Source organism: Xiphophorus maculatus, chromosome 10, assembly GCF_002775205.1.
Source record: "Xiphophorus maculatus strain JP 163 A chromosome 10, X_maculatus-5.0-male, whole genome shotgun sequence".
In the NCBI taxonomy this organism is placed as follows: Eukaryota; Metazoa; Chordata; class Actinopteri; order Cyprinodontiformes; family Poeciliidae; genus Xiphophorus; species Xiphophorus maculatus.
The window spans coordinates 9779851-9797281 of NC_036452.1; the positions used below are offsets into that span (position 1 = coordinate 9779851).

General features: G+C 37.3%; 1 protein-coding gene across 1 annotated transcript; it reads right to left on the reverse strand.

The window, feature by feature from the left end:
• LOC102226194 (cerebellar degeneration-related protein 2-like) lies at positions 1-10112 on the reverse strand. Its single transcript, XM_005794771.2, has 6 exons — positions 9896-10112; positions 8588-8700; positions 5917-6065; positions 5655-5825; positions 2740-2959; positions 1-1934 (listed from the first exon to the last, which is right to left on the reverse strand). The coding sequence occupies exons 1-6, from the start codon at positions 9975-9977 to the stop codon at positions 1380-1382; spliced, it is 1290 nt and encodes a 429-aa protein (XP_005794828.1). The 5' UTR covers positions 9978-10112; the 3' UTR covers positions 1-1379.
• Between the last annotated feature and the right edge of the window lie 7319 nt (positions 10113-17431).

Below are 17431 nucleotides of genomic sequence, written 5' to 3' on the forward strand. Positions count from 1 at the left end.
TTTCTAGTTTATGGCTCATATGAGTAACATCACATACATCATACATAGTGCACAATAACAACTCATTTATAAAGTGCATTTGCTTTATGATGCACCATCTTTCAGCTTAACAAGAACACAAATCCTGCAAGAAGTGCATCTACTGTACACACATTCCTTCATGAAGCTTTACACGTTACAAATACAGTCATTATTATGGTCATTTTGTCTACCGTTATGCATTCAGTTAATCTACTACACAATTCAAGTATAATCTCAGTATTATGTATTACAGAAATCCTGTAATAATACTAGAACTGTCTATAGTTGTATTAGTAAGTCTTAAAGGCAGCAGGCAAACTACAAGCAAACAATATGCTCTTTCACAGTCAGAAAATAAATTAGATACACAAAACATTTACAGTTTTTTTTTTTATTTATTGAATTTCCTTTACTTCTTGTCAAAATCTTTGGAGGAATACTTTTGAGAGCAACTGTTTAAAAGTAAATCTGCTGCAGCTCTTCTGATATTTTCAATGACCTAGCCAGAAACTTTTGGGATTTCTGCAAATTTTACGTTTTATAATTTCTAACTTTTCAGAATTTCTAGATTTTTCTTTTTTTCAGTTTATAACACTTGGTAGGAAATATTTTCCCAGTTGGCAAACGCATGTTTCATGAGCTAATAAACATGATGCTCCACATCAGATGTGCTATGAAGTAAAGTTTAAATTACTTCACAAGACTTGTTCACCAAAACTTTTCAAAAACTTCCCAAGATAATTTCTAGACTTTAACTTACAGGTTACTGTCACCTCTGATCTGATGATCAGATACAAGAAAAAATCATATTTTTTCCTATTCATATAATGCATTAAAGATTAAGAATGTCCACTATTTTAGTTTATGAAGACATCAACCAACCGCATGCATTTTGATGCATTTTTTGGAGCTTAATAAAACTAATAAATATTTAAAACTTATGCTTTGAGGCATAAATTAGGCTAATATTGTAATTCCTTCATTTACTGTAAAATCTACTACATTTATCAAAGAACGTCCAGCACATTTTTCTCTTTTATGTGTGGGGAAAAAAAGTCAGAATCAGTAGGTTTGAGGAAGGAAAAGCTCGACTGGTGGATCTCACTTTTAGGGAAGAGGAAGGATTGTTTCCCAGAACGGTTCCCACACATGTGAGGCAGAGTACAGTGGAGACGGATGTTTAGGCACTGGTGTTTCTGTGCAAAAGGAGCCACTTTTTTTAAACGAGCTGGTTTTATTGAGCCCTACTCTTTCTGAATTATCTTTACCTCTAAACCTGCTTTGGTTGGAAATAAAAGTCTTTACCAAGACCGTTTCCTGTGCTGGGAAGACAATATTGAAACTTTTTGCAGAAGAAACTAATTCGAAGTTGGTAGCGCTTCATCAACGGAGGCCCCTCCTCTGTGTTCAATCAGGTCTTCTTTGGTTTTCTGAATGCGGGAAAAGATTTCCCTAAAAAGGTCCTTGTACTCCGGTTGGTGAAAGTCATCCTCGCTGTCGTCCACCTCCACTGGAGCAGGAGAAGATTCGCAGAGCTCCGAGTCCTGATGCCCGCAACGTTGCAGCAGCTCGTCGTACTTCACCTGCAAGGCACTGTACTGGGCATCGACCTCGTTGAGCAGCGAGATACCGCGGTACTTCACCACCTCGGGTCGACGCACGCAGGAGCACTCATGGTCGTAGATCCTGCTGGGAGAGTCGGGCGCCTGAGTGGCCTTCATCTGACGCTCGCTGGCCCAGCGCTTCAGGACGGCTGGACTTTTGACCGCAGCAGGCACTCCTTCGTTCTCCTCCTCTGGGTTGAGTAACAGCAGGCCATGAATGACCTCTGACCTGGGTGACCGTGAAGATGATTGTGATTTCCAGAGTTGACGAAGCTCCTCGGTCTCCTGTTCCAGCTCAGACACTCTGGACTGTTGGAGGACAAGAAAAAAAACAGAAAAAGGGAAAATAATCAAAACGTGTTCAAGATGCATCAAGATCCTTCCCAAGTAACCAGCAAACTCAGAGAAAATTCTAGAAAGTACCTGGTAAGTGCAAAATTCCCATCTTGTATGTTCTTCTAAAAACAACCCAAGTGCTTAAAATAAAAACGGCAAGCTGTTTTTGGCAGTAGGTTAATGTTGTTTGGTGTCTAGAAAACGAGCCATTTCAAAACCCTCCCAATTGTTGAGCCACGAATGATGGGCACTGCTTTGTTACCTAGCAACCGCAGCCCAGCACAGCCCATTACCTCGTAACCCATGCTAAGTTCCAGCTAGTTTCCTTTGTTGGTTTTAACGCTGTATGGCTTTTCCAGCAGTACAAGGGCTGCTGGAAAAGACGAGAGTTTTGTTGTTGACTTGCCATTCACATCCACTTGCTACATTCTTGTTATCTGTGCAGGAGGCTCTACTTGTGCTTTTCAAAAATGTCCGGTTGTACAGTTGCGCATCTGTTTGCAGCTATTTTCATATGTGAGTGTAAAAGTTGAGTTGCAGCAGATTTCATTTGGATTTAAAGTGACAAGCGGCCCTAAAACAACTCATTCTGAAAGGAGCTCAAAACAGGCAGAACTGATCAGACTAAAATCACCTTCCCAAGAATTATTTGGTACAAAAAATGTTTTGTATCACCAATGGACCTATCCTAACTTGTTCAAGAAAGACTAATAAGTCGCCCTTCAATAGAAATAGATATGATTGGACAGTCGGTAAAGTGGTGATGAGTTTAGTGTACCTGACATCCCTCCATCCTTGCCAGCTGTTGCTCCAGAGCCGCGTTTTCTCGGGCGAGCAGCTCCGCCTCCGTCTCCGCCTCCTCACGTCGCGCCCGTTCAGTGGCAAACTGAGTCTGGAGGGCACGCAGGGACTGCTGCAGTGTCGCCTGTGCCTCCTCACGCCATGATGCCACTGACACTTCAAGGTTGTCCAAACCTTCGTCAGGATCAACTTCATACCTGCAGAGAGACGTGAACACGTCTTTGAGCCAGATCTCAAGTTTCCCCCTTGTGTCTCATTAGATTTCAAGCTTTTATTGTTGTTAATTTTTGATGGGTAAAACACAGAATGTGACTGTAAAACTAAAACAACGGTTGCAAAAGAGGGCTGAACCCAAACATATTCATGGAAAATTGAGTTGAAGGAAAAACTGAGGTTACAGAAAAAGGTGCTGAAGCATCACTGTAGCAGTGTCATGTCTGATTGTGTCCATGTTACACCATTTTGATGTGGTAATTAATGCAAAAGGAGCCTTGATAATTCTTTTAGTGGATATATTACACATTACCTTGATATTGACATTTCTGTGTTTAGAAAAACAGAATAAAAATCAGCACTGGCTGGTAGGAACAAGACGGCCATTTAAAGTCACAGACACAAGGTTGGAGACTGCAGCTAGTGATTAGTACTTGGTAACACTTTATTTGACTGGGTGACACCGTCATAAACATGATATAACACCTGATATGAACATGAAGGAGTCTTTATGGATATCTATGATTGTTGTCATGAAGTATCATTCAGTAAGTAATGACAATTTTAATGCAAAGTTGCTGTAAACGTTGCATTGAAAGTCCCTTAAAAGTGCCAACTTTGCATTATTATTTACAGAATAATGCAAAGTTGGGACTTTTAATGCAACTTTTAAAGCAACTTTGCATTAAGTGTCATTATTTACCGAATGACACTTCATGAGAACAGTCATAGACATTCATATGCACACCCCTTCAAATAAAGTGGTACCAAATGTGTTACGATATGAGCATAAAGTTGAAATATTATGAGAATGTATTAGTAATTTTATGACTCTCGGATAAAAATTAATTTAAAAAATCATCAAAATGAGGAATGTTGAGGATCCAGAGTTATACTACTGTATAAGTTTAACAAATAAGGAAATATTTCACCTTTTAACATCAAATTATTATCAGCAGCAGGACTTTGAAACACTTGTGTCTATTTCGCAGAAAGAGCAGACATGACGAGTTGGTCAGATCTTTCCTCTCATTAAAACAACCTTTTCTAGTAATTTTTCAACTATATTCTGGTAATATTGTGTCTTTATTTTTGTAATATTGTAACTTTATTCTGGTAATTCTTTGTCTGGCCCTATTACTCTGTCGTAGTTCTCCGGCTGGTTAACAAATAAATGCATATTTATTAAATATTTACAGGCTATCACGCTGATGAGTCAGTCTTATTTTTAACAGAGACAGTTTGATCAGCTATTTGTGTCCACTGTTGCATAAGCATGTGTTCATTCTAATCTCTGACGCTTCAGACGGGGAAAACAAAGTGAAAGGTGCCAGGAAATGCACACTCAGAATTAAAGGGTGAAAGTTCACGAGACAGGAGAAGGAGTGAGGTTCAGTGCGATGCTGAAATAAACATTAAAAAATAATGTTTTTAACTAATGTCAGGTGGAGTTTATGTTTCAGGTGTTTTTTGTGTTTGATAATGATACAATGAAACACAAAAAGGAGAAGAAATCTTTAAAAAATGTATCTAATCAAGAAGGTAATGTGATTAGATTAAAATCAATCGGCTTGAGAAGGTTATCGACCGATGTCTGAGCCCTCCAGCTCAGACTTTGGCCTCCTTCCTTTCAGCCTCCTCCAACACACCGCACTCTGACTCCAGACGCTGCAGTCTCCTTATCGGAGAGACGTCCACGCATCTGAGCTGGATATATTCCCACCAAGCCCCCTTAACAGGATTACACACAACAGAGACTAAACTGAGTGATCGAACCTGTCCCAGTGCAGACAAACAGGAAGTGGCTGCGGCGTGAAGAGAGCACACCGCTGTGAGGAGCAGGATTAGTGTGAGGGAGCATTTACTGATCCCTTAGCGAAGCTTACAAAGACCTTCTGGATCTGTGACAAAGGAGTTAGAAATATTTTAAAAGCCTCAACTACACTCAGTGGAGATAAAGACCACAGAGGAGCCACAAACCTTGGTGTCTTACTAGCTTACTGTAAGAAATAAAGAGTTTCTTGTCAAAACAGGACACAGAAAATTGTTGTCAATGTTTTTTCTCAGCTCTGAAACAAACTCATTGAAAACCTGAGATGTACTGAAAACATTGGCTCCTTTACAAGATGACCTTACTGTTTACTCACTGTTTCTACTAGTTTAAGACTTTTTAAGACCATTTACATTTAAATTAAGAATTCACATATTTTGCAATGCTCTCTACAGCATTAACCCCCATAATGCCTTGCTTTTTTCACAGAATGCACCTTGCCTAACATGGGTTGGCGACAGAAAGGAGGGGTTGCAAGTTGCCATCCAGCCAACTTGCAATAAATTTGCTCTTACCCAGGACAAACGGCGAAAACCTAACTAGCTATAAAGTGTTTATTAGGAGCTAGTTGGCTATGCTAGTTAGCTACTTAGCTAACTTAGCTAACTAGCTGCTAATAAACCTCAACCGCAACAAAGATGATTTGAGTGCAACTCAAACTTTTGCCTGACAGAAAAGTCCCGCAAAAAAAACAAAAAAAAAGAGATTAAATAATGCTGCAATTTAAGGCCAACATACATTCCCCCCATGAATTTAAGACATTTTAAGGCCGCAATTTTAGATATATGAATCTCAGACTTTGATGCCAACAAATCCCACGGCAACAAAATCAGTGTGAGCATCTTCACCTGTGTGCGTTTTGCAGCTCCTGCAGGCAGCACACGCTCTGAGTGCTGCGAGGCGGCCATCTTTCTCCACATGGAGACCGCTGAGACTGACGTGAAGTTAGCTTCAGCTCCTCCACCTGATGCTGCAGCTCTTCCACCTGCGTCTGCAGCAGCTCCACCGTCTCCATCAGCCTGAACAGAACATCACTTAGAGTTGGTAAGAAGAAATATTTCCGTCATTAAAAAAAAACCTGTTGTCGTCCTTCCAGATCAGATCTCTCACCCGTGGATCTTCAACTGGGCCGTCCGGTTGTCCAGAACCAGTTTCTGGTTGCTCTGCTCCAGCTCTCTGGCAGAAACGTCAAGCTGCTCGTAAACTTTAGCGTGCTGGTCGTTGACCTGCCGGAGGAGGTCAACCTGTTTCGTCAGGTACTGGAAAAGAGGGGAAGTTAAGTTTGAGGGAACTGGAAGAAAACAATTTCTAGAGTCTTTTTAGGCGTGTTTGGAGCTTTTAGCTATTCAACACAAAATTTTAAGAAAGTATTTTTGGTCTAGTTTCTATAACACTTGAAATGAGTCAAAACTACAAGTAACTTCTCAGTAATACATAGTAGGAGTTATGAGTAACTAATTTCTTAATATTGATGGAAAAGTATGAGTTCCACTGGCAGATTATTTTACATTTAACATGGGAAAAGCAAATTGTTATAAGTGAAATAATTTCCCAGTGAAACTTGTAAATAAAATGATGCATCATTACAGTTAATACCACATAGATTGTTTATGAAATGTTAAAAAAAAAGTAAAAATTGTGGTTAATAATTGCTTTCCTAAGCAATAATTAACCCTTGGTTAATGGTTAACCATTGGTTATATTTAATCCACAATATAATCATGAATTTCTACATCTTTATTTTCCAGAGAACACCTTTAATGTTTTAGGTAAGCTTCAATGCCTCCTAGGGCAATTTATCTTATCAACTACTGAGACAAGAACATGCTGAGACTTTCTGCAGCTTATCTGCTGAGTGAAAATTGGCTCAGGTTAGAGAAATGTTCACCTCACACAACACTGGGTATAATTTTCAATCTATGTGGAATAAAGGTCACCATAAGTATAAACCCGTGAACCCAGTTTGTGCTTTTAAAACCCACTGAGGCGGGAAATTAGGATTATTTAACCATGTAAAACAAATGATGAGTGAATGAAGTTCTGATTAGAAATGGATATGATTACCATTGCTGTCCAACCAGATTTCTGGGATATTGGGTAAATATTGTGTGACTTTAAATAAACATGCAACGTTTTCACAATTTTGGACATTGGCACCAAATTTCAATGTACTTTGGATGATTTTTGTGCAATAAATCAAAACAAAATGGAGCATGAATATGAATAGGAAGGAAAATAACACGTTTTTCATCTTCTTTTTATTTCAATTGATTACAAAATCAACAATGAATCAGTTGTGCTATATTTTATTCCGGAGTACAAGGGGTTCATTTTGTTATTAGTAAAAAAATGTTTAATTCCACTTCACTGTTAAATGTGGGTCTATCCCATTAAAATTCATTGAAGTTTGTGGGTGTAACGTAACAAAATGTTAAAATGATCAAAGGGTATGAACGCTTTTCTAAGGTACTAAATGTACATTTGAAAAAAGGAGCAGCAAAATGTTTTTTTTATGGGCGTCTCCTTGAGAGTCGCAGTAAATCAGAGACAATACTTTCGCTCTTAAGAGATTAATTTGGTAACCAGCAGGAAGGAGCAGGTTATTCATTTGGACTCATGCACCCAAGGCTGAGCTGGTTGAAATAAATTTAATTAAAGTCTGGGGACCTGTTAGGAATCTTGAAATCATTACTTACGGTGCATGCAGTGGAGGACAAAGAAACAGCTCTCCACAGGGACGGTAAATTGCCGTTTTTGTTGCCTAATCGGCAGATTGCAAGACTTCGTGTTTGGTCATGGTTCAGTGACGCTTCGTCTGTCAGCTCCAGATGAAAAGGGTTTTGCTTATCAGGTAAAACATCTTATAGCACAGGGCTGAGCGATAAATCACTTTCAGCGATTAATCTTAATTTTTGGTTTTTGAAAATTTAATTTAATCTGGATTTTTTTTCCATCAATGCACTCCTTGGGTTTTTGTAGGTCGGAGTGATGTCACCACGCTCAGGACCACCATCTTGTTTGATAAGCATGTTATTTATTAGGATGTTGAATTCAGGTCAACTCTACCACAGAGTATTAGGAACAAGCTATTATTTTTTTCTTAATTATGAGGTTAAAGTCATAATCTTACAGGAACACAGTCGCACGACAATAGTCAAAATATTATGAGAATAAAGTTATTACATCAGGAGAATAAAGTCATAGTTTTGTGAGAACTCAAATGTGAAAAATAAAAAGTTAAAATGAGAAATGTTGAGCATCTTGTGAAGTTATACTCTGGTATAAGCTTTACAGATTAGTACTTAATCTTTTAGCACATCGGCATCAAATTACTATCAGTAGCAGGACTTTGAAACAATCTTGGAAACAATTGTGTCTATTTTGAAGAAAGATTTACAAACAACTTTCTTCTCCTAATTTTAAAAAGTTTTTTCGGGTAAAACTGCGTCTTTTTTCCTGCCAATATAACTGTATTCTTGTAATTAAACAGAATTTTCTCAATCGTCCAACTCACAGAAAGAATGATGGAACTAAAAACCACGTTTTGAAAATATTTTTTGTCATTTGTAATTTCTTTTTTAGAAAACAAAAACAAAACAAAAAACGAGGAAAATTGAAAATCGGATGTGGTCTGAAAAAAATCTGGGACTTCATTTTAGAGCCATATCCCGCAGCCTGACTGTAGCATGACGTTTAGGCTGAATTTTAGGTCAAATCAGTGGTTTTGTGAAGGAGGTGTGTCAAGCAATACATCAGAAAGGTTGCACCATTTCCTCCTCACCTCGATCTCCTGCAGCTGCTCCTGGTTGGTGGAGCACATCTGCTGCAGGCCCTGCTCCAGCTCCCGATTCCTCTCCAGGAGAGACTTCCCCAACTCGGCCGCCAGCTGCAGGTCTGCAGGAGAGACGGGGCGGTGAGCAGGAACCAGACGCCTTTTCTCATCCACGTTTAGAGCCACCAGAACGGGCATAGGGAGCATCTGCAAGCTGCTTTAGGAAGGTTTTATTTTTTTGATATTTTTTTTTTGTCCATAACCTTTTATTTTCTTCACTTCTGGATAAGGATTTATTTTTAAACTCACTGCAAAAACCCAGCTTTTGAATACACAACCAGTGTTATTAGATTTCCTTATTTCAGTCTAGATTAAAAACTTAAACATGGTCAGAATCAATGATGTTGCTATAACATTCCGCTAAAGCTAGGGGAAAGAAATAGCACTTTAAAAGTTTGATGTTTCTATAGAAATCTTTTAAATTAATAGTTTTCTTGTGTACAATGTACACAGATGGAGCAATATATTTGCAAACAACTTTGCACAAAACATTAAAGTTGATCGGAATCAATATTTGAATCAGTATCTGAATAAATTTGCATATGTGGAATAAAGCAAACAAACGGGAATTAAAATGTTTGAAAATTGATTTTTTTCTCTTATTTATGGTGAAGACGAAAGTGATGACATTCTTAAAATAAAGGGGAAATTGTTGTAACATAATACTTCTATGGCAAAAGTTAAAATTCACTATTCAAATTCATTATTTTTAATTTATAATCGATGCTTTAACAAAGCATATTTTATTCCAAGGAGACACGTTAACACGTTACATTTACACATTTCCAAACTGCATTATGCCTCCTTACTGGATTTACAATTTAACACAAATAAAAGTGTAAAAAAATGCCCATCAGTTGGAAAATAGACCATATTAAAGACACAAAAAAGGAAAAGATATTCTTAAACAATGCTCTTCTGTTTTTTCCTCACTTTGCCGCATATGTGAATATTCTGCTGACCCAGGCTGCCTTTTTCTGCATCCAACAAAAAATAATTAAATCTTTTAAAACAAGTTGGATGCTTTGTGAAAAAACAAGTGTCCTAAATAGTAAATGTTGTATACCTTAAAATACATGAATTTAATAAAAAATCTACCACATAAAGGTTTAAAAGTGATTTGCTTCCTGGTTTATGTATTACAATTTTTTTTTTACTGCATTTAACCTTTCACCGCATATTGACAGTTAATAAAAAGGGCACAGACATATATTTGATCTTTAGGGGATCCTTAACAAAGACAGAAAGGAAATGTACCATGTTCAAGGTCCTGCTTGTCGTACCACGGTTCCTCCTCCTTGATCTCAAATTCCTCTTCGACAATCATGTCTGCCAGCATCTTCCCGCTAAAAACCCGTCAGAAAATCCAATTTATATTTCTGTTTCTAAACATGGCTAAAAGCAGCGGAGAGGCCGGTTCCGAGAGACTTCTGTCCGCCTGCAGCCGCCGGTGTGCGGCACCCACTAACGGTCACACGGATAGGCAGCTCGCCGCTAGTGAAGCTGGGAAGCTATCTGATCACGTTTCCGGTCTAGATTTTCAAAATAAGGCGTGTTTAGCGCGTTAAAACAAGTACCGTCAGGGTTCTTTTCTTAAATTAGGGCTTCATTTTGGCAGTCAGAGTAATTAGAAGTACAGATGCAGTCAGTGATAAAAAAAAAATGCTCTTGGCAGAGATTTATTGCAAAATAAAATTAAATAAGGTATTGATATTGTCACTTTAGCATCAGAACAAACCATATGTAACTCCCATTTATCAATAAATCCCTGTATATATATCCTATGCAAAAAATAAAGTGAAAATTATCAGGTTATTTTTTACACATTTATAACAATGTATTATGCAGTCAACAAGATGCCAAAACACTCACCAACTAAACCTAAAAGTGTAAACTGTTATTTATAATTTTAATTAATTTAATATTTTTGACAACCAAATTTTGCAGGATGCTTTTAAAATCACCCGACAGAGGAAAACAGGCAAACAGAAAATGCTCCAAAAATATATTCAGTTTTAAACACTATAGGACACAAGTAATAAAGATTTGTGATTCCAAATAAGGACATTAGAGATCTAGTGGTTTTACAAAATGTAAAGTTGAAGTTTGTTACTTTTTATTCTATTCTATTATGGCTGGAAAGAAGCTTGTTTAAAAGAAAAACATAATCATTTAATTAAGTGATTGGAATTCTTTTTTTTTTTTTACTTCTTAAATCTGCTGTAGATCATTTCTTATTCTATATGTAGGACTTTTAAGTGAATATTTTCTGAAAACGAAAAATAAAAAAAATAAAAAAAAGTAGTGCCTTTATTGTGAAGACAAATACTTTCTATTTCCGGTCTTTACCTAGCGCCGTTTCACATCCCTTCTACACCTGCTCCTCGTTGAGGGCTTCCTGCATGAACACTGTACCGGACATTGTCACCATCACCACACGAGGACGCTGCAACGAAAGAAGAAATTTCTCTTTTTCAAGTAGCTTGAAAGTAAAATACAGCAATATGCTATTATGACATAATCTTATTAAATATTGAACTACAGCAGCCACATTTAATTAAATAAACCAATGAAATTCTGAGTTCGCGATGTTTTTATTAACCCAATAACATATTGAACTTCAGCCTCTTGCAAAAATGGTAAAATCAGCTTTAGAATCAGCTTTATTTGTTTGTTAAATGTTATTTTCATACACTTTCAGTAACAAGTGTTTATTACATATTCCACACTCAAAAATGAGAACTTTTGTGATTGAATTTATGAAAAATCCATAAAGCCATTGTAAGTACTCTTTCTAAGCAGTTGGGGGCACTGTAGCTTCATTTTGTGTTTAATTTCTCTGCTTAAGGGAGTCAGATTCAACTGTACTCCTGTATTCAGTCTAGACAAAGAGAATATGATATTGTCAGTAAATGTATTCATTTAAAAAGATAAAACATTACCAAAGGAAGCTAATCCACAGATCACAGTAAATCAAGTATTTCATCAGCTGCAGAAGCAAATCTTGATTTCAGATGAGAACAAAAAACTGTTTCCTTTGGTGGATGTTTTCTTTTGGGGAAACGTCTTTCTGATCATAAATTATTTGATGATCTTGAGCCAATAAATACGGGAGATTTTTATCCGTCTTCCTTTTTTTCTTATGCTGTTTTACGTTTTGGTAAATTTATATAACAAAATGCCTCACAAAAACAATAAATAACAAAAAAGGTTTTGTTATGACTCAGCTGCTATGAGAGGAAACCAAACAATAACCTTCCAGAGACTGAAACTGTTATTAACTCAGGATCTTTGTTTTCTCTCCTGGGTTTTGGACATCCGTCTGTTCATATGCGAGTATTTTATAACATTTCACATGGAGTGACTCAATGATTACTCAGCTGGAGCTTCAGCTCTGCTGCTTCCACCTACACTAATACTTATAACTTTTTTAGTGGAACTTCTTCTCTGGTGCTAACAATTTCTGGTTAGACACCAAGACGCTTGTATTAAAGCACTCGTTTTAGTTTCAGTTTTTAATTGATTTAGTATAATTTTGTTTTGGTACCTGGTTAAATACACAGCTCTGGGAAAAATGAAGAGCCCACTGCACTGATCCCCATTGAAAACCTCCTGGTTATTCCACCAGATGCTGATCTCTGAACTCTTCTTGAGTGAAAACATTAGTATTGTTGCTTGTAATTGAATATGAACTTGTTTTCTTCGCATCATTTGAGTTCTGGAAGCTCTGCATCCTTTTTGTTATTTTGACAATTTCTCATTTTCTGCAAATAAATACAACATTTTGACATGTTGTCAGTAGTTCATAGAATAAAAGAACAATGTACATTTTACTCAAACAGATACCTATAAAGAGTAAAATCAGAGAAACTGGTCATTTTAGTGGTTTCTTAATGTTTTCCAGAGCTGTGTTTATTAAAATTATCAGTATGTTGTAACAGTATGATATAGGATAGATAATCTGTGAAAATATTGATATTGATTTTAAGCGGTCTCTCTCTCTCTCTCTCTCTCTCTATACATATATATATACATATACAGTATATACAGTATATACAGTATATTCTCATTTTGTATGCGTCAATAAACATTTTCTCTCCTTTGATATTTGACCCGGGTTTTTGGCAGAATTGTGCCAAATTGTATTTAAATTGGTTGAGTTGCAGGATCATATAATTCTCAAAATATCATCAATACATTTTTAATGCACTTTGGCCCAGCTTTTCCAGAAGCTTAAAGACCTCAGTCCATGATTCATGTGTCACTTATGTAAGAGATTAATCTTAAAAGACCAAACCTGACATTTACGGAGAATGTTGCAACTCTAGTGTTACTGATCACAGTGATCATGGTGGTGGCAGCATCATGGTGTGGGGCTGCAGTCTTCTGAATCCTGCTCAAAACTATTCATTTCTCTTTGTCACACAATCATCTTTGCTTATTCCTTTTTCTTGTGCACCCTTTTCAACTAGAGATTTTCCTTCCACTTAACATTCCATTGAAATGTTTGCATGGGAGTGGATTTTTGAAGCTCATCCCTTCTTGTAGGACGTTTCTGGTGGTGTTGCTGAATGGATAGAAGGTCAAGCCTCTCCCTGTTGCTTGAGCACATTTTTCTACCACACCTTTTCCTTCCACTAATCTTTCCATTAAAATGTTTCCTTACAGAATCCAGTGAACAACCAACATCTTTATGTTGTTTATAGCACAGAATTTCTGCTCGAAAAATTCTGCTTTATTATATCACTGCTGACTATTTCCTATCAAAGACTCAATAGCTAATTTTTATAGATTATAAAGACATGATATATATCACTTTGTGGATGTTTGTATAATATCTTAGTTTTATGAATTATTTACAGGCCAGACATAAAGGTGCATCTTGTAAGGTGTGACTTCAACCTGCAGCTGGGTGTGGATGGACTTTCACAGATTATCTGAGTCTCTCACCTCCTGCACAGCAGATCACATTATTGTGAGGCTGTAGATTAGCTGCTCCCACATTAAGCCTCTTCCCTTTAAGGCATTCCTAGAGACAGTCCTTTCATCTTATTTTTCTTTATTATTATTATTTCTCCGTTTTCTGTACTTCTCCTGCTTCGCCTTTCCTCCCTGATTTCTTCGTTTCAGTTTTGCGGCTGTGAGGGAGATTTGAGGAAGAAGAAGCAGGATTCCTCCGCGGGGAACTCGGCCTCTCGGAACGACAGGATGACTGTGATCTTTTCCCTCACAATCAATACTGTTTGTGCTTCTTCAACCCACACTTCCAGCTGTGGCGGGGTTTTTCTTCCTCCTTTTTACTATTGCTGAGCTCCAGCATGGATTTCATGGGGTGCGAAATGTCAAAAACAGCAGAGTGAGACCCCATGTGCTCTTTTAATTCACCTGGATTTGGCAAAACAAGATTTCCAGTCATGTTTTCTGAGACAGAAGCACAATAATGGATCTGAGAGCAAACGTTAAAGGCAGATAAACTAGAGAGGGGAAATGAAACATTACAGGCAAGTGTGCAAGGCAAATAAGATGATTGCCACTCCTCTTCCCTGAGGCGATCTGGATTGGTGATGCCTCTTGCTGAGGCTCTGAAGTGATGACAATAATGTGCAGCAGAAACTGGTAATGAGTCGTTAAAAAGAGAGATTTGGGGCTTTACTGATCCGTTTCCACACCAACTGTCTTGGCTGTGGGAGTTGGATCCTCTAAATATTGTTTGGGGAGTCGGGGAGGGGCTGTAATGGGATTTAAGGATGCGCTTCTGGGGTAGAACCATAACACAGACTCAATACATATCCTCAATATGTCTGTCTGTGTGTGTGTGTGTGTTCAAATTTCATCTTCAAAGCGTTTTCTTTTTGTATATATTAATTGTGACAGGCGCGGAGTCATTTTATTTTTTCTGCTGTCCTTTTTTTTTGTTGTTGAATGATTTTTCAGCCTTTTGTTCTGGACACGAACACAAGCAGACAAGGATGGTTGATGCATTCGTTCTGAGCAGGGGATGCTGCGTTGCCATAACAACCAGCCGTTTGGCAAAGATTCCCGTGATGTCAACTCTCGTCCAGGATCATATATAGGTTCAGGACAAAGACACTGGCACAAGCAAGCAAACATGCTGCATACTGTACATGAACGTGTTTTTTTCCCCCACAGATATATATGCTTTACAGTGCTGCGAAAAATTATTTTTGCCTTATAGATCTCTTCTGCGTTTGCCTTTTTGTCACACTTGCATGTTTTATATCAATAGACAGAAAAAAAAACATATAAAGTGTGGTGACCTGACCTAATCTGGCTGCTTGTTCTTGAAAAAACTAACATGTCTGAAAAGATGGGCAAAATTCACCCACAGAGTATCTGCGTGTTTCAAATGTAAGACTTTTGAAGACCATTATGAGTGAAATGTAAGACCTTTAACATGACAGAAATGCACAAAAGACAATTGCATATTTTATATATAAATAGTACAGAGGTTTTTTGCACATAATAAACATACAGCTTTGGAAAAAATAGGAGACTAATGCAAAATTATCAGTTTCTCTGATTTTACTCTTTATAGGTATCTGTTTGAGTAAAATTAGCATTGTTCTTTTATTCCATGAACCACTGACAACATGTCTGCGAAATTCCAAGCAAAAACTTCAATTCATTTAGAAACAACAAGACTGTTGTTTAATCTCAGGAAGAGTTCAGGAATCAGTATTTGGTGGAATAACCAGGAGGTTTTCAATAGGGTTCAGTGCAGTAGTCTCTTCATTTTTTTTCCAGAGCTGTAGCATTCATTGTATGGGTTGGCAACAGAAGTGAGCCAGTGAGGAGTGTAAGCTGATTTATTTTTGCATTTCAATTAATGTGGCTACAAGATCAGTTATTTATTAAAGATGATCCATAGCTAAGGAGTTGCGCTGCGCCTTTGAGAGGAGCTGTTTCTTCTTCTTTCTTTTATTTTTTATGAGGTCCAGAGACCGGTTCTGTTTAGTTGAAGGTAGGTTGAATAAAAGTCTGGACAGCTACGCTATTCCCTCTCAGTGTTCTGCTGTTTCTCCACCCACAACCTCCTATTTTGTGGTAACACGTATTTGCCCCAAATCGCAGTGTTACACTAGCTAGCTAGCAAGGGTGTGTTAGCTTAGCAGCGAGAACGCAATGAATACGTCTGCAGGTGTCTCAAATGTTTGCCTGACTGAAAAGCCCCACAAGAAAAATAAACTACATACATAAAATAGTTCTGCCATCACAAAATTTTATTTGACGTATTTCAGATCAACTTAAATTTTCTCTAATAAATAATGAGAAGAGCTTAATGTATTAATTTTGGATAGATGAATTTAAGACTTTTTAAGGATCCACCTGATCCACAGCGATGTAATCGATTCGTTGCCAGGTATCACAAATGCTTGTAGTCAGGTGTGATCTCCAAATGCGGCACAAGAAGTTATTAAATTTAGGTAGGCAATTTCTTTTCCAAATTGGATTTGATTGGTTTTAATAGCATTTTCCTTGATGAATAAATTAATATTTAAAATTTGTTTTTGTATTTACTCTGAATATTTTTGTCTGGATGATATGAAACATGCAAGTGTAACAAAAAAAAGGCAGAACGAAAGGAATATGCAAGGTGCAAATTCAGGATGTTACATACATAAAACACTTAAAACTTCAAAAGTTTCCATTGCTGCAAGTTTAATCAGACGTTGTTTCAAACAGGTACATGTGTGTTGTTTACTCACCCAGAATGCAATAAACAGGAAATTAGGAGGAAGAGAAATGGTGAGAAGAAGACTCTGATAACAGGGAATCTCTAGATGGCAACACTGATAAGAGAAAATTGGGAATTGCGATAAGAGGAAATTGGATTTGTGTTATCAGTGAGCTGCAACATCAAAGGCCTTTTGGCAGAGGGAAATGGGAAACTTTAAACCAAAAAAAAAAGTTAATTTCACAAGTAATCTCCCCCCTTGGGGCTTGTGGGTAAAACAAAACTCTGTGAAGATGAATTTAGCTAATCTCTCTCACACAGCTTCCGGGAATTGCAAAGGCACAGGGATAGAAATTTGCCCAAGCGCCTGGTTTGGAGAAGAAAAATTTGGAAAACGGAGACATCTCACACTGTTCGTTCAGTGTGAGAATGATGATGATGGCTGTTCTGGCAAGTGCAAAAAAAAAACCCAACATGCTGAAAATGAGTAAGAGCTCAGATATTTCCTGCTGTCTATGAATGAAAGGGACACCTGAGTCACAACACACACACTGTGACACAAAATACAACATGCTCTATTAAAAAATCTTCAGCTTATTTCAGCTTAAATTAGGTCACACGCTTATTGTTATTCATTAATGCAAGGACTGTTGCAATGTTATTTTTAAATAGCACCAAACTCGGGTTCAGAATGAAAGCAAATGCTGATGTTGTCGGTCCAGATATTTAATGCTGAAATGTTTCAAACCCTCAAACATTTTTGTATATCACATCTGAGACCTTTTAAGATTGTTTTAATCAATATTAAAGTTCAACAAGCTGTTCAAGTTTCAGCTGCCTTATAATCTATTTCTATATCTACTATTTAAAAAAATAATTCAGATTTTTTTTTATACCACATCTGATTTTCAATTCTAACCTATTTTTTCCTCACCTTTTTCCCCCTTAAAAACAAATAACACATGACACAGCATCTCATCAAGGCCATTTTCAAATGTGAAATTATGTTTTTATTTCCTAGCCATCAGCTGATCTGAGGCGTTTCTGTGCATCTGTTCAGATGAGAAACGCTCACGGCAGCAGGAAACGGCCGAGCC